This window comes from Camarhynchus parvulus, chromosome 1A (assembly GCF_901933205.1).
Source record: "Camarhynchus parvulus chromosome 1A, STF_HiC, whole genome shotgun sequence".
Taxonomy (NCBI): domain Eukaryota; kingdom Metazoa; phylum Chordata; class Aves; order Passeriformes; family Thraupidae; genus Camarhynchus; species Camarhynchus parvulus.
Genome location: NC_044586.1, coordinates 53,978,291 through 53,996,733, shown reverse-complemented (window position 1 = coordinate 53,996,733; position 18,443 = coordinate 53,978,291). Strand labels below are relative to the sequence as shown.

The 18,443-nt window shown below is 39.2% G+C and overlaps 1 protein-coding gene across 4 annotated transcripts in view; it reads left to right on the top strand.

The window, feature by feature from the left end:
• Positions 1-1,589: 1,589 nt before the first annotated feature.
• TAFA5 (TAFA chemokine like family member 5) overlaps positions 1,590-18,443 on the top strand; it is a 470,986-nt gene continuing 454,132 nt past the window's right edge. For all 4 annotated transcript variants that reach the window (XR_004061171.1, XM_030959391.1, XM_030959390.1 and 1 more), the window contains exon 1: positions 1,590-2,649. Coding sequence is in view for 3 of the 4 variants with exons in the window: in XM_030959391.1 (XP_030815251.1) it covers positions 2,538-2,649 (112 nt within the window). In the remaining variant the exon portion in view is untranslated. The remainder of the gene's footprint in view (positions 2,650-18,443) is intronic.

The window sequence follows — 18,443 nt, the reverse complement described above, 5'->3', positions numbered from 1 at the left end:
CAAACAGCAGCACAACATGCGGAGGCATTTTTGTTGCTTACATTTATTTGCATTTAGTCTGAGAAGAAGAATTTTGAAAGTCCTAGTTTTAAAAAAAAATTCATGAAGCTGTACAACTTTACAACATCAAATTGAAGTAATGCTTCAGGATTCCAAGAGGGATGATGAATTAAAGTTGACTTAGAAGGAAAATATAGTGCTTAAGATAGGGATGGAAGGTGATACAAAGATTTTGACTCTACATATAAATGCTCTTTCAAATGATACAGGGAAGGAGAATATAGCTTAGCATGTTGTCTTAATGCTTGCGTTGTGCTCTACTCTAGTTTTGAAATATACTAGAAAAGAAATTCCCATGAAAATAAGGGAAAAGAAAGTCACATCTTGGAAGGAAATGTTCTGGTACCCAAATGTAGTTGTACCCAAACAATAGTTAAAATTTAATCTCTAAAGCATGATTGAACACATTAATCTATTGCCCTACCAGTTCAGGGTGAAACTACTCTGGCAGAAAAATCTTCTCTAAAATCAAAGCAATTACATTGGCAATGTCCTCATGGCGCAAAACTGAACTTAGTTACTAGTATCTAATCAAGTGCAGCTGTACTAAAAAGGTCCTTACAGTCCTGTCTTGGGAATATTGCATCATTCATATGCAATTTTAAGTTCATATATTTAAATGGCAAACAATCAGACAAACCTAGGGCTTCTGAAGGAATTCGAATCAGCTTTTTCATGGCATTTCTATTATGCAAGTAAAACACAGGAGGAGATAATGGGACACTTTGCGACTAAGCTCCTCTTCTAGTCTGACAATCCTGCCTGTACTTGGAATGCAACTACCTTCTGCAGAACTTAAAATATTAATTTGAAGACATTGCTATGGAGACTCCGAACAGAAAAGCTGAACTACCTGGTCCCTCTTTAAATATTTAAGCTTTTAATCATAAGGGATACTGGCACACATGTGAACCCAAGCCCTCTAAAGTGGGTTTCATACCGATGCGTCGCTGCCATTTCAGCGACAGAAACCGCGTGCCAACAGCAGCGCCCATAAGGACCGCAGACGGATATACAATGAGGAATTGTTTCCTTTAGCATCTGTGGTCGTGTCGAGGCGCAATACATCGTGGAGATTTCGAGCCGCACCGTGCAGGTGAGGGGACTGGGAAAGACAATTCCCTGGGCCACTTCTTCTGTCGAGACCCGGTGTCAGCCGAGAGCAAAGATTCCCAGAGGAGGCTCGGGGCGGGCACCGCCTCCCCTCCCATCCCCTCTGCTCCGCTCCCGGCCCGGCGGTTCCTCCGCGCCACCCCCCGCCGTGGGCAGACGCTGGGGGCCGGAGCCGGCTCTACCCCGCCGAGGCACAGGGCTCGCCCCTCGGCCCCTGCCCGCCGCACAGCCAGCTCCCAGCGCCGGCCCCGCAGGGCTGGCAGCAGCCTCCGCGGGGACAGGGACAGGGACTGTCGCCCTGCGGCTCCTCCCTCGCTAAACCCAGCGGGCACCGCCCCGACAACGGGAGCAGGGAGCGGCGCGGGGCCGGGGGGCGATGCGAGCCCCGGGGCGGGCGCGCTCCTCCGGCGGGGAGGCGAGCGGAACGGCGCGGGGACGGACCGCTCTGCTCGGAGCGCTGAGCACCTGTGGGCGTGACCGCCGGCCCCCTCCTCCTCCTCCCGCTTCCCTTTACTTGAAGGGCCAGCGCTGCTGTAGCGGCAGAGCCTGAGAGCGGAGCGGGCGGTGCTCGGAGAGGAGGAGACCCGCCGCCGACCCTCCGCCTCAAGTGTCCCGGCCCATCCCGCGCCTCCGCCCCGTCGAGCCACAGGACCGGTCGGGAGGGCAGCTCAGGCTGGACAGGCCGTGGGGGGACGGGGCTGTCCTCGCCCTGCGGGCGCTGGCCGGGGCGCGGATCGCCCTCTCTGCGCGGAGCTGCCCGCCGAGCCCTGCGCGGCGGGCGGCGGTGGCGCCGGGCTGCCCTCGCCCCTCGGTGGCCCCCGCGGCCATGCTGGCCTGGGCTGAGGGGCGGCCGCGCCCTGAGCCGGGGTCGCCGTAGAGCCGCGGGCGGGCGGGGGAGGCGCCGCGTTAGCACCGCCGGGGCCCGCGCTCCGCCTGCGGGGGCTGCCCCCGGGGAGGGCGAGGCAGGGGCAAGGACAGCAAGCGGAACAACTTCTGCGAATTAAAAACAGAAAAGAAAAAAATAAATAAAAAAAAAAGAGGCTTGCTCGTGGGACATCATCGAAGCTCAGTACCACGCGAGGCATCCCAACCGCAGTGAAAGCCTCCATGCTAGTGCATCCCACCACAGTGACAGGAGGGAGGCTGACAGTGGCCGCTGTTCCCAAGACCCGCTTGCATTACCGTCGCCTTGGCTTTCTGGCTGGAAGATGATTCCTGCGACAGGACCATGGTGCTGATGATGAACAGCAGAGTCGTTGGAAGATGCCTTCCTTGAGGATTACACGTGGAACAAGGCCATCAGTCGAGGGGAGAGCTGGCTGGTGAAACTGTCTGACTTTCCCCGCGCTGGGGAAGTGGCTTCAATGGCTCCATCTCCCAGGAGAAGCAGTAGGAAAGATGCCAGCGCCTTGCCAAGCATGTCCTCAACTTTCTGGGCTATCATGATCCTGGCTAGTCTCCTAATCGCTTACTGCAGTAAGTACATATTTGTCCTGGTGCTTTTGCTGGGCATAAATCTACACCCTCCCCATGTGAGGTAACACTTCAGGCGGAGGCCAAGCTCTGAAGCTGGCAGGCACTGGTACTGTGCCTTAGACTTACCCCTCAGCACATCTCCCCCCACTCCCCTGTGGCAAAGCAGGTAGACCGGCACTTTAATACTGCTGCTTCTCAGGAGAGTGAGATGTCCTTAGGTTGTAAATGTGGCATTTCCAGTCCAACGAGTAACATCTCTTGGATTTTAGAAACAAACTTTTTATCAGTAGTAGGTAGCCCTGATCCACTGTTCACTGTTTATTGTCAGATGTTACCAGATTGCTCGGAGGCTGTTCCCTCCACATATACACTCTCCTAACTCTGTCCACCTTCCATGAAGGGGAGCTGGTTTGCTTATATTCATTTTTTTAGGAAGCACATACTTCATCAAGTGGCAGATGTCTTAACATCCTGGGATCATATGTGATCCTCCGAAATTCCATAGAAGCAAATCTTGGCACTTTCTTAGCATATTCTCAGCAGTTTAGTAAGTCCATGTTGCCAGTTTTAGAGCTGCATCTCAGGTTATCAGTAGAGTTTTTATATTCTTTTTGAAGGCTTGATAGATTTTCCGTTAATTACAGTGTTGCAGATAAGGTATCTGTAAGAATCAAGTATTTGGACTATAAATGCTTTAAAGGTCTTTATTTTTTCCTGCTTTTTTTGTTTGCTTTTCATAATGTTTGTTTGTTTTGCTTTCAGCAAGAATCATTTTCAATCAGTTATATAATGTAAATGGAGTTAATGCCCACACTTCAAGTTAGGGAATGCAAGTTAGTCCATAGCACCAGAGTAGGAAACTTGCAAAGAGAATAGAAAAAGCAATTTTTACGCAACAATAAAAAAAAATGCAGTTTATCAGGAAGGACCCACACAGCTTTGCCAAAATGAATCTACGCTGTATTTTCCCACCCTGAGCTGAATGGGGTCTGTAATTTACCCATGGTGCATATTACCTTCATTAACTGTAGCATTAAAGATTTTGCACTAGGCTTGTCTTGTTGAGCTGTAATAGGTGTAAGCTATGATGAAAGGAAATAGATGCTGGTTTGCAGGAGCATACCTGCTGCATTTCTTAACCCTCTGTTCCATTTCCTCCAGCTGTATTACACTGACCATTTTTCCATGTATGTGTTCTGGGTTTTTTTCGAAACAAGGTTGTAATTGGGTAGGAGAACCTTTAATTCCCTTCTGTTTTGTGTATTCCAGGGGTTCTTTATACTGATGACACTGAAAATGAATTTTGCCAAAGGAATAACATATTGTAATAGTTTGTTGTTTTTTTTTTTTTTGTAATTTAGCATATTTTGCATTACACTTCTCATTAATAAAATTATATTAAGCAGGCTACACTTTTAATAATATAATTTTGTACATAATGCTGCATTCAATGTGATAATGTAGAGGATATACTAAACAACATAATGAGTTTTAAAATGATTTATTGTATCATGGGAGTGCATATAACAGAATGAATAGTTCAAGTGCAAAGGGAATTCAGTTTGGTATTAGTGATAGGAAATACTTTGTTAAGTTTGTGTTAGAAGTGTCCAAAGCATCACAGGCTTCTTATGAGAAGATATGAGATCTTCTGCGCATATATTTTCGATCAGCATAGCCTCAGAAAAAGTTAACCATGAATTCTGACACTTTAGAAATTATTTATTTTCAGCAATGAGAAGTTTGACAATGTTTTATCCTAAGGAATGCAGTCATCCATTTGAATTGTTACATATTGTTCATTGTTTACTGATGAAAAATGCAAATGTTGGCCAATAATCTGAAAGCATTTTCTAGTGTGCTTAAAGATCAGTTTCTAATTATTTCTTTCAGCCAGTGTAGATGGTGTTCCTCAAATATATAGTACACTCTTCATTTCATATAGCACTGAAAAGCACCATGCTGCTTAAAATATGCAGTGTTGAAACACTCCACCATTTATGTAATGCTTCACTGATTTGTCAATTGCAATTCCAAATGTTAATGAAGCATCATGAACATTTTCTCTAGTGGTAGTATTTGAGACATTGAAAAAAAATGGTTTTGCTCTGTGAAAAATCAAGATTTAAAAAAAGTGAAGGTATTTCTAGGTAAAGCAGCACTTCAGATTTTCTGAATTCTCTTAAAAATCAGCTAGAGTTTAATCAGTCTTTTTTTTCCATCTGATGCCTGTTTTTGAAGAAAAGCAAATTTGGGTTTTGGGGGGTACATGATAACTTTTAAAAATGCTTTAAAAATAACAGGATTGCCATATTTCTTAGGAAGTAAAAGAAAAGAAATTTGACTATGTAAGGTGGTCTCTATTTTCCCCCACACCTGATTGTCAGTAATACTGGAGAATAGCAATAAAGGTGAATATATTATCAAACTAATTACCGGAACTTAATATTTTGTTATCTCATTGTATCATTCTGCTGAAAACAAACCCTGCAGCCTCCAAAACAAAATCTGGAAAATAACTTTTCCATTTTTCCTTTCTTAGTAGTACTGTAAATAAAATTTTTGATGTATCTTGCCTATTTCCATTTTTAATGTTAGTCTGAAAAAGCTTATTTCTGAATCAGTTATTTGAACATTGCTTCTCCTTCTCCTAATTAGTTTGTGAATCTTTATTTCTGGAATTGTATTTGTTGTACAATAGTCATTCCTATTACTGGGAGCAACCAGTAAACACCATACTCTAAGTTCCACTTGACAGATAAGCATATTTATAAAGAATGTTCTGGATGTACATGTACAACCCATTAGACTTTCATTTATGCTTTAGTGTCTGAAGCCCAATTATATTCCTATTGATGTGGTAAAATGATAAACTGATAATTTTTTCTTTCTTAAATGTTTAGATTATACTTAGGGATAATGGCTCCATCCTATGGTGGAAGAGAAACCTGCATCAAATCAATTAGGTTAGTTGCTATAGTGATAAATATAATGTAATATTCTCCATCTGAAGGAAAAAGGTCTGATTTTATAGGCTCTCAATAGGGGAAGGCAAAAACAAAGTAGTAGAAATAGACTGTTTGTGGTCCTTGGTGTGACCAACAAGGAGTTATTTTGCTAAGCAGGAGAATCATTAAATGCAAAAACAGCCTCAGAAGGCTCTCCTGGTAGAGGGTGGCCGCCTTCATGGCAATTCAGAATTAAAAGAGCTGTGACATTTTATGATTCCATACATGTATCTCGCATACTTGCTTAATAAACAGTAGTAAACCAGAGAGTTGTACCTACAGTGAATACCTCACATTGTGTTTTTTACTGTTGTAAGGGTAAAATGAAGAGATTTGTTGGGTTTTTTTGGTTGGTTGGGTTTTTTTCTTCTTTATAACTGGAGTATTTTACCATGCTTGAAAGTTTTGTCAAATTAAGGAAATTCTATGTGGTATCACAGCTGCCTGCTACATCAGGAATCTAAATAACATAGTTTTGATCCAGAACTACTTTTTAGTGCATTTATTCAGTTGACTTTGCTATAAATACTGAAAGGCTTTTTATATGTAAATGGTAACTTTTTAAAGCAATATAGGAATCAGCTTTTAGCAAATTTGTGACAGTTACAAGCTTTTAGTTTTCCTTTTTTATACTGTTTTCTAAGCCTAAGGAGTAGAACATTAGAGCCCTGTGCTGTTCTGTTAAGTTAATACTTATGAGGGTAAGTAAATGGGTTTTTTAAAAGGAGCTACCAAAACTGAATGGTACTTGGAAAATTGACCTCCTTGCTTTGAGTACAGTGTATGGAAGAGAGCAGTATGAAACCCAGCATTTTTGCTTACTAAATAATGATAGTACTAGGAAAAAGGAATCTAAAAGTCCAAAATGCAAAGTAATTCCCATAATACAGAGATGTTTTTGCTATTGCTGAGCAGGGCTTACACAGAACCAAGGCCTTTTCTGCTTTCCTTATTGCCACACTGGTGAGGAAACTGCAAGTACATTGGAGGTTAGGAGGAGACAGTCAGGGCAGGTGACTCCTACTGACCAAAGGGATATTCCAGACCATGTGACATGGTCAGTGTATGAAAGGGGGGGAAGAAGAAGGGGAAGTTTGGAGTGATGATGTTTGTCTTCCAAGTAATTTTTGTACATGATGAAGCCCTGCTTTCCTGGAGACGGCGGAACACCTGCCTGCCCAGGGGAAGGGATGAAGTAATTTCTTGTTTTGCTTTGCCTGTGTGCATGACTTTTGCTTTCCCTATTAAACCAGCTTTCTCTCAACCCATGAGTTTTCTGGCTTTTACCTTTCTGATTCTTTCCCCAGTCTTGCTCATGGGGAGAGAATGAGCAGCTGCCTGGGGCTTGGTTCCTGAATGAGGTTAAACCACAAAAAAATATTATATTAACCTTACCTTAAATAGAGATCCTGCTACATATTGGGTAGACATGGCTCATTTGAGAAATGCCTTTTCATTGTCCTGTTCTGGAGTTGCTTTCTGTCCAAAAGATGTGGGCTACTATGGTCTCCAGGTCTTATTGTTTCCTTATTTGAGACTGCCAGCAGGAATGGCAATTAACTGTGACTGTCATCTGGCCACTTCTACACCAGGGGCTACCATACATTCAGGTCCCTACACCATCATTCAGGTCCCTTCTGTTTTCAAAACTGAAAACCACAGATTTTTAAAAAATCTGTTAACCTGATCTGTAATGTTATTATATTTTCTGCAAGAATTACTGTGTATGTATTTTTCCCAAACTCTGTATGCAGAATGTGACATAGAGAACAACTGTTGTAAGTCAAACTTTTTTCAGTCTAATTTGTATATAGAAAGGAAGAATAATGCTTTTATGAAATTAAAAAGGGTAAGTAAAATATTAAAATTCTGTTTCTTTATGTACTGTCCCAGTTGCTCCTTTTGAAGCAGGCTCAAGTTTTGTGATAAAACCAATGCTTAGAACTTGATGGCCTCTACAACGTACTACCTGCCAATGTGGGTACCAAGTTGACACCGAGATTGTCTCAGCAGTTGTGCTGTAGTCTGTCCAGATGATGTATTACATAGAAGTCCTTGTCATCAATGTAAGAAATGTCTTCTTACTGCTTTGAATATTGAATTTGACCCTTTAAGGCTAAGTAAGCACTGTTACAATTTCTCAAATGTGTTTGAATTCTGGCTATTCATAATTCCATTGCAAGTATCACCACTGATGTGAATGGATAATGGGAAGTAGATAGAGAGGGGAAACTAGAAGAAAATGGATATTTTCAATTAAATATGTGGTAGAGAAGTATTCCATGTCTTTCAGCCAGATTGACAGGACAGAGATTGAGACCTCTTTGACAGTTTTTTTTTGTGCTGTTTATGTAATGTACTATTTTCTTCTTACCATATACTATGAAGATGGTACTGGGGCCATGGAGTAGAGCTCTGCTGCTCCAGCTAAGGGTGTAAACATGAGCTGGATTAGATTTTCTTTTACTGGAGTCCCATTAATCTTTTGGTCTTTCCTTACTGCTGCCATTGAAGAAGTAGTAGAAAGTCCTTCACTGAGCCTAGCCTTTAGGAGTGTGTTTTTTCCTACTCATTCTTCTCTGCTAGAAGGGGATGGTATGAAATATCTCAGTTTTTAAGATGTGATTTAGTACTTTCTTAGAGAGTGCTCTAACCATAAGGCTATTACATGGGAAAATAAACATTGACAGCTAGTCCAGCATCTGGCATGTCAAATATTCTTTATTAGAGGTGTGCATTGAATGTTGTCAATAACTCAAAAATGCACTTGGATGCTGAGCTTCATATAGAAGTGTTAGATACATAGGCAAACCCAGGCGGGTTTGATTAGCCACAATCTTCCTGATCTGCATATTCTTTGTTGCTAAATTCAAGCTAGAATGTTTCCATGCTTGATCTCATGTTTGATCAGGTGTTCCACTGCTGGGCTGGGAATCTATTTTTTAATTTTTTTTCTGTGTTTAAATCTAAGTTAGACTGCTTTTTGGACATATGGTTGGCAAATATGCTTATTGTCTATGTTTTGAAAGTCATCTCTTCATGCTTTTGTGTTAGCCCTACAAATAGGAAAATGTTATGTGGTGACTATTTGAAAATATATGAACTGTATTTAGACCATGTTTTCCAATATTTTTGGTAGAGAGGTTTATTTCAAAGAGTTTGTGCATGTTTTTCAAAAAAGGACTGGTCATGAATAACAAGTAAAATGGTAGAGGGTTTTGCATTTATGTGATCTTTGGATCTCTTCCAAACTGTGTGGCCTGTGTATTATTTTGATCTCTGAATGGACTGCTTCTTCAAACACTTGATTGCTTTCAGATAAGAGGAAATCCTCTAACTGGTGTGAGGAGTATGACTATTTTTTAAAAGGGTCTCTGAGCAACAACCCCTTTGGTTTTCCACTTACTGAATATCATCTCTGCTTTTGCAGTGTTAGGAGAAGTCCTAACACTTCTCTTCATTGCCTGTGGAGCATTACAGCAATAAGGAAGTTGCTTCTCTAGAAGAAAGTGTTATTTATCTTGCTAAATTGTATCTTCCTGTTGGACTAAACATAAACTATATGTAGAGAGACCTCTAGCCCTTCAAGACTATTAGTTGGTGTGACTTATTTATAGTTCTGATGGTTTTTTAGTTTATTTATATATGTTTATTTATTTTGTATATTTCTGCCTCTTTATGTGATGGAAAGGACCTTGAATGGTCAGCTAGTCCCAAACCCCCTGCCATGGTCAGGGCCACCTTCCTCTAGACCAGGTTGCTCAGAGCCCCAATCATCCTGACCTTGAGCAGTTCCCAGGATGAGAACTTTTCTGAGCAACTTGTTCCAATTGCTCAACACCCTCACATTAAAGAAGTTCATCCTAATATCTAATCTGAAGCTCCCCTCTTTCAATTCGAAACTACTAATGCTTTGAAACATTGCCCCTTATCCTACCATTAAATGGCCAAATAAAAGGTCCCACTCCTAGCCTGCCTCATTCTCTTGCAGCCCAAGTTAACCCATGCCTTTATCTGACCCTTGGCTTCAAGAATCCTCCTCCACTCTTATATCCTGCTCTTCCAACAGGAGATGTTTTAACAGGGCAGGATCTTATGATGTTTTTAGGATCACATATCTTACATAATAAAGCATCCTACTGCCTTTGCCTGTAACTGACAGTAGCAACTTATGCTATGACCCCATTGTTCATACTAGTGTTTGGGAGGACTGGTAGTGGGACTGTCTCTGTTTTTGTTTTGTGTGGAGGTTAATTCCAGAACATAGTTAACAGATGTGTTCTGTTTGTATTTTCTGTACCAGAAACAGCCCAGAGTAAAAGCCAAGAACAGAATGCCTATGAGATCAGAAATATTTTATAATTCCAAGTTAAATTGGTTGGGTTAATTCCTGTTTTTTCATCCATTGTAGGGGAGAATTTTACTGACCAACTTTATTTAAACATAGCTTTAGAACCTGATGAATCTGTTACGTGTCAGCTGAGAGAAGGGTCCTTAATTCTTACAGAAATGAGAAATCACTACATATGGAAAAGAAAAAGTCACTACATATGAAAACAAGCCTAACAAAAAGTAAATGGAAAGTCTTTCTGAGTTCTTGCTAATCCTAGTATAATTTATGGTGGCTTTGACCTTTGCTCTTGGAACTCTTTTTTTCTGATCATCCTCTAATGCTGATCATGACAAATGTGTTCTAAGAGATGATAAGCTGACAAATAGAGATATATTTAACCCTGAATATCTCTATCACTCTTCATACTTTCAGCTGTCAATATTCCTTTCAGGGGATATTTAATTTTTCCATTGAACTAGACCAGTACAAAGTTTGGCAGAACATCTTAGCCAGATGACAGAAGTGGGTTTAAGCTAAACTGTTGTAGTGCTCATTAAATGGTTCAGTTGAACGCAGAAATATTAAAATGCTGTGGGAATAGTGGCTTCTGGCACTTCTTCTGGCAGACCCAGAGGAAGCCCACAGAAGTGATCAGGGGGCTGAAGCCTATGAAGACCAGTAGAGAGAGTTGGAAGTATTCTGCCTGGGGAAGAGAAGGTTTAGGGAATTCCTTACTTACAGCCTTGTGGTATATCAAGGGGGCTTGTGAGAAAGATGGAGAAATGTTTTACCAGAGCCTGTAGTGACAGGACAAAGAGCAATAGTTTAAACTGAAAGAGAGTAGATTCATATGGGACATAAGAAGTCTTTTACTGTGAGGGGGGTGAGGCACTGGCACAGGTTGCCCAGAGAGGATGCCCAGTCGCTGGAAGCGTTCAAGATCAGACAGGCTGGGACTTTGAGCAACCTGGTCTAGTGGAAGATGCCCCTGCCCATGGTAGTGGGGGTTGGAACTAGATAATCTTAAAGGGTCCCTTCCAACTCAAACCAGTCTATGACTTTCATTCTCTTGCTTTAAATTAAACAAATACAAGCGTAACGGATATTGAGAGTTTACCTGTTACTGATACCATTCTCTTGCGTTGCTGAAAGGGTTCACTCGGTTCTCGTATTTTGAGCCAAAATGAACCTTCTATTTAATTAGACCTTGGGTAGACACTTTCCTTGTGTGCAACCTAAAAGAAATGTGGCTGTTTCTATTATTTATTTTGTATACTGAACAAATTCCAATGTAGTTCTGCATATCAGCTTGAATCAAAAAATAGAAAATTCTTTCCTGAATTGAACTAATATAGTAACCTGAGTTATTATTGAAAATAATTTTGTTGAAAAATATCAGAAAGGTTTTACAGAGCTTTCTAAGTATCTACTGTCAGTAATGCTCTATTGAACATTCATTCTAAGGTGAGAGTATATATGGTTTTGTGTATATATGTGCTCAGTAAAAACCATATCAATATTTAAAATAAAAATAAGAGGCTTTAAAATTTGATATCACCAAATGTTACTGAAAGGTAATAATTTTGATGAAATTACCTGCTCTAAAGCATTTGAAGTAACATATGCTTGTAGAACATAATATCTGGAATTATGATTCTTTTAAGGTATCATTTTAAAGAACTTTCACAGATATTTTCATTTTAAGTTACCAGCTCCAGCCAGGGAAACAAACAAACAAAACCACGAAACCCAAATATAAGTGTTCTGAAAGCCAGATCCTTATAGATTTAAAGAAACAGCTGACAAAGAATTTCAGTTTCATCTGAACAGGACAGGTTTTTCCTTACTTTAGATTTCTGCAGTGTAGTCATCTATATTTACCAGATAAAAGTCAGTGAAAGCATAAACATTTTCACAGTGCAGTTCATGTGACCTTTTAAGATACATGGTGGAGATTAGAGTTTGATGTAAATTGTGCTGCAGAAGTGCTTGTCTTTGTTGGCAGATAGACAACTTGCTAAGATTTTAACATGTATGTTATCACATTAATCCAGTCCATCATTACAACATCTTTAGGATGTTGCTCTTCCTATTTTCAAGGCCTACATTTAATATTAAAATGTTTAATGCCAAGTAACTGGTTCAGTGTTTCTATAGGGAAGAAAAACACAGAAAAATGGGCTTGTGATACAGATTAAGACTGTAGGTCAAGGTACTGAATTAATGCAGCAAAGGATTTGCACAATTTGAGGGATGTAGTTGGCATAAATTACTGAGATTTTCTGAAGACATCTTTGCAGACAGTTTTAATCCCAAATATTTTTGCAATGTTTTGTCTTATTGTAAATTCTCCAGTTTCTTTGACAGTATTGTCACACTATGGACACTAAAAATTCTGTCTTCCCCCAGAAGTTGGAACCTGTGTGAATTTCAATTGGTAAATGGCTTTACCATTCCCTTTTTTCTCTTTTTTAAGCCTCTTCCATATGAAACAATATTGAACACATTTTCACCACGCAAACTTTTTCACCATGCAAAGTGTGGTGAAAACTTTTGAAACACCTTCATCTACTACTGACTTAGGTAAGAAAAGGTTTAAAGGTGAACAATGTGTACGTGTTTATAAGAAGCTGCAGGGACAAAGAAGACCTGAAATGCTTACCTTGAATATAAAAGGAGATATGAAGAAAAGAAAAGCTTAGTATGAAAAATGCTGTGTGGTTATTTTTGGGAGGATATTGGGCTTTATGACCTGAGATCTTCCTTCAGTTCTCCATTCTTCAGTGTAAGTGCTATTTCTACAGTCCTTTTCACCTGGGGAGATTTGTTGCCTTCTATAGCTCATTGTTTTATAAATATGTTTTTGTTCAAGGAATATATTGCTTTTCACCTTTTTTCACAGTAAATGTATCTTCATGGATTCTTTGTCTTAAAGCTGTTCTGTTCTAGTTGTGCTGCCTGTGTAACTAGAGACCTCTACCTTAATCCTGTCTACAAATGTAGAATGCCTTACTTATCATGGTTTAGAAATGGTATTCTCCAATTTAGTACTCTCACTAAAAAGACCCCAAACACTATTCCCCCCTCCACCCGTCCACCCCACCTCCTGTTGGAGGCACAAAACATTGTGGGTTGAGAGAAGAACAATTTACTGGAAACAGAAATGAGATAAGAAGTGAACAGTAACAGCAACAATGGTAATAGAAGTGTGCAAAAGAGAATGATTCACATGCAAAAATGGTCACTGTGGACTCTATGAGAATAAACAAGACCTGACAGTTCCCCTGCCATGTGTTCCTGACCAGAAGGAACCCCTTCTCCCCAGCAGTGAGAGTGCCTTTCCCCTTCACCTGGCAATGATCTCAGGTGATATGGAACAATCTCTCTGTCCTAGGCATGCCTCCTCCCAGCTTCTGCTAAAAATTAGCCCTGACATTTGATGGCAATGTAGGTATTCATTGGCATATTGTAGGTATACATTGAAATATTCTTTGGCATAAATGCTACACTGGCTTCATAGGATTGACATTGTACTGACAATAGGTAGTATTAAGAATTGTTCTCTGTTGTTTTCTCCAATAATTAATCTCTTTATAGAGGAAAAGGATGTCCTTTAAAATGCTCAACTTCACAGAGTGAAACTAATCTTTTCCTGTAGTATTTTAATTTAAGCATAGACCCAAATATCAAATCATGCACCTGTCTCATTTTCTTCGTAAATTTCCTGGAAATTATGGTTGTGTTGTGGTTTTTTTTATTTTTTGTCTCCATCAAAGACCAAATACGTAGAAAACAAGAAAAAATCTCCTACATTATCTAATTAGAGCACATTCCCAATATATTTCACTACCTTTCCTTTCACAGTTTATAATAAATGATAACCATTTCCTTCCTGAGGGCTTCATTTTGAATTTAGTGTTCAGTGTTGGCATTGAGTTCCAATATTAGTTTTCTATCTTTCGTATTTTTCAGTTTTGCTTCCTTATTTTTCTTATCTAAGGTCAGGTGAATTGCCCCTACTGTTTGTCTTGCCACTTTCTGAAGTGCTTTTTTTGTTAGTTGGCATGACAGGTACTGCTATGTGAATCACAGTTTGTCAGTGACTTCTCAGACAAATTAACTTGATATATGGGTAGAGAATTTTTCTCCCAACTGCTAGATCTGCAGAGATTTGAGAATTGAGCTTTTTTATCTTGTTTTTTTTTTTTTCCTACATCAGGTTCTCTGAGCCCAATTATAAAGTCTGTGATACAGCATACTGTAGTCTCGAGTCTAAGTACCTTCTTAGAATTTAGTTTAAAATTTCTTCTGCTGTGTTCAATTATTTTGGGAGTATATTAAGCAACAGATATGATTATGCACAGAAGGTTAGTACAACTGAAGTGCTGAAGAAAAAATAGGCTTTCAGTTTCAGTGCATGTAATTTGAACAAGCCTTTTAGGTTGCCAAAATGCTGGAGAGCCCTGGTAGATGTGATGGTTGTGTATCAGTTGTCATGACAAGAGCCCCTAAATTTCAGATGGCTGTCAATATTGCTGAGGTCCTCCTATATGTTTCATGTGACAAAGGACACCTGTGGTTTGGCTGAATAGTATCCATTTTTCCAGGAACAGAAACAACTGTTTTAAAAGTGAATATCAGGAAGCTAGAACTTAAATCATAGCTAGTTGGTTTTGGTCTTTGTTTGAAGGTGATGGTGACATAAAGCATATGGAATGAAATTTACAGAGCTTTTCTGTAAAGTCAAATAGCAACATTTCTGAATTATGCTTTTTACCAATTTTATGTTCTTACTTTGCTTCTGATTTACTTTTCTCAGTCTATATTTCTATAAATTCACATATTTAATATAACTGTGTAACACTATTGCTGAACTTAAGTGATCAAAATGTTGCATTTTTTCCCCACATCTCTAAATCTGCACCTTTTTTTCTTTCACAGAAGACCAGAGATAGTACCGTAAGTTGTGCGTTGTTGCTTCTGTTTCAATTTTTAATTTAAGTTTATTTAGAAGGGAAAATACACATTTCAAGAAATTATGGAGGAGTAAAATTTTGAGTTAAATCAGGTACATGTGATGGAGAACTGTCAGAGAAAATTCTGTCATTAAATAATGAAAGTTTCTGAATCCACACTGAGGCTTTCTGTGTGTTGGTTGCTTTTCCTCTTACCTACATCTCCCTTATCTTATGGATATCACTTTTTTTCTCCCTCCTGTCTTGTTCTCCTATTCAGTTCAACATAGTTTTGCTGACAGACTTTCACAGTTCAGATAAAAACAAAATAAACAGAGGGATACACATATGAGAAGACCATTTGATACTCGGGATCACCCACTTCAGTTTTGCTTCATTGGAAACAAATGTGTCTCTGGGTGTTTCCCACAGGCACCTGAGTCTGAAACATTACCGCTAGTCAGGAAGCTGTACCTGCTGAGAGCATACACTTCTGCCTCCTCGCTCAATGCAAGAACTCTTGTAGTGCAGGAATTAAAGTGGTTACAATCTGTCAAAATGTTCATTCCTACCTTTTGTAGTATTTTAGCTGAGAGACAGGAAAATCAAGATCTTACAGAATGTGTATTGGCAAATTCATTTACTTGCTGTGTACGCTTAACAGGAATCTTGGCTGCAAGGTTCATGAAATGTTGCAGTGCTTGCATCTATAAAACGCAATAGTGATGATCATAAAAGTGTATTTTCTCATGCACTGAAAGTAGTTCTTGCTGGGACTCTTCTCAGACAGAATGCATGTTTTTCGATACATCTAACACCTACATATATTAACAATTTATATTATTCCAGGAAAAATACCACAATGTTTGTTTTCTAAAAACAAGGAACCTAAGTAAGTTTAAGTACACAATATGAGGAATGATTTATTTTATGTAAACAGTTGAAAAGCCTTTCTTTAAATCAATTGCAGATGATGAAAGAGTATTAATGGTGAAAAGAGAAGGCTTCTTTCTTTTCTTTACTTGAATTTAAGATGACTAATATTGAAACAACACATTGGAAATTTGCAGTGATGTCAGAGCCAGTGGAACTAACAAAGGAAGAAGAGATTCCACATATGAAACACAGATAATGCAGATAATGTCAATATTTTCTACTCTGTTGAAATTAAGTATACAGCTTTTTTTGAAAGAAGCTAGATTTCTAAAGGTAGCTTTGAGCTATTACTTAAAATGTGCTTTAGTTTTCTGTTCATTTTAGTTTCTATGCCACATTTGAAAAATTTTTCACCTAAATATGAAACTTTTACGAATACCAGAAATTAGTAACTGTTGTTTCTACAGTCTATTTTGGAGAGTGACTCTATCTGTACCAAGTATAGTCCATGTACACACAGCATAAGCCTCATTTTACAGTAGATTTTCTTCACCATTGCCTGACTAGATTATATGCAGATGAAAAAAAACAGATCTATGCAAGGTCACACAGAATTACAGAATTAATAAGGTTGGAAAAGACTTTTGAGATCATCCAGTCCAACTTATGACCTTACACCCCCTTGCCTACTAGATCTTGGCAGTAAGTGCCACATCCAGGGTTTTATTAAACATCTCCAGGGATGGTGACTCCACCAGCTCTCCAGGCAGCCTGTTCCAAGGCCCAGGCACTCCCTCTGTGAAGAACAGATGAGTCTCAATTCATTCGAGAAGATGAATCTCAATTTTCCATTAAGAATATTGATTGTGGATTAACAACATATTTCTAAACTTAATTTTCTTCATATGTTTTCAATAACATTGAAGAAGAGTGGTTGCTGTGTGTGTTTTTGCAGGATAGGCATAGTGTGACTGCTATTTTTGCCATTTATAAAAGATGTACTACCTCAATGAACTTAAATATTATTTTTTAAAGAGAAGGGAGTAAAAATCTATGACATAAATTCTTGTGAGCAGCAAATTTGGCTGGTAGATGATCAGCAAAAGTAACTAGTCTTTTTTTACACTTCAAGTATGAGGTACAGACTAATTATGTGAAGCTCAAAAACATGTGTCAAAGAGTTTTATGGACCCCATTACCTTTCAGGTTCATAAAACACTGCCAACAAGCATGTCCCTCTCTCTCCTTTGGAGAATAAATAGCTCAATTAATTTATAGGAGTCTTTCCATTTTGTGTGTAAAAGAAGAAAATGAAGGTAAATTAATCTGAATAAATTGGATTTGTATTCTATTAATCTTGTGGGAATTAGTATCACTCTGATGCTAATACCATCATAAAATTTTTGTTGCTTACACTTCATTGTGAAGAATGACAAACATAATTGTTTTCTTGGAATGGTAATGAGTACAGAAGTTACTGTCGTGGACCAGTGTAGGTCTTTGAAAGTTTGAACTAATCTTTGTAGACATTTTTATTACTTAGTTGGTTCTTTTGAATTTTGTCTCTTTTGAAGCTTCATTTCCACATAAAATCACAGGTCCCTCCTCCTTTCATACATATAGTACAGATCTGGAGAAATGACTGACTAGTTCACCAGGACCAACCCATACTTGGTAAGTTCCAGTAAATCTCAGATGAAATCCAGGGAAACATTTTTTGATTCCATGGTATCTGAGCCAAAGATGAGGAAGAAAGTATATCTTTGCAGTGGCCTGTTATAATGCCACAAATGTATTTGTAAATGGAAATTATTCCAGAGAAAGGTTTTTTTGAGCACTTCTGTCATGCTTCAGGCATTGTTTTGGCCTTCCTGGATTCAGTTCTCACCACCTCTTCTCTAAACAGGAGCTTTTTACAGAATTTGTTTATGTTCATACTTGGTGCAGGGTAGAGCTGAATGCTGTGTGTGGATTCTACTTCTTGCACTTAGCAGATCTATATCCTGATGAAAAGTAAATAGGAGGAGTGCAACCACTGTGAGAGTCTGAAGATGGTAGAGAAAATTAATGCCTGTACTTTCCCCTGTTTATGGTTTGAGAAAAATGGCCCAAGTAATTTCAGGCTGTTAGTATTTGCTGTCTGCAACTGTCTTTGGGATGAAAGTAGGAGTATTTGGAGATCAGCTGTATGAAAGTTGCCAAGTCTATTAAAATTTATATGACTGTCTTCCTTTTCCCTACAATGCAGAGGTCACCCAGCAGATCTGTCTCAGGCTAGTGGCCTGGTCTGAAGCCCAGGTGACAGGTGGTGTTAGACAGAAGGATTTTTTACTACTTTACTGAATATTTTGCTTAGAAAAAGGTGATCAGATTTTGGCCAGCAGCTGAGAACATGTCCAGCACTGAGACGTCAAAGTCTTGTATGGTTTAGTACTTTTAATGCCTGGCCAGCAGTCATAATCAAATGACCAGTCTTTTTGAGTTACATAAATGTATGTTTCTGCGCATGCGCATTAAAACTTGACATCTATGTCTTATACCTGTGTTTACAGAAAAATAGGTACTTCACTAATATGAAAATATTGTGTCAGATTCTCTACAGGAAAATAATTGGTTTGACCT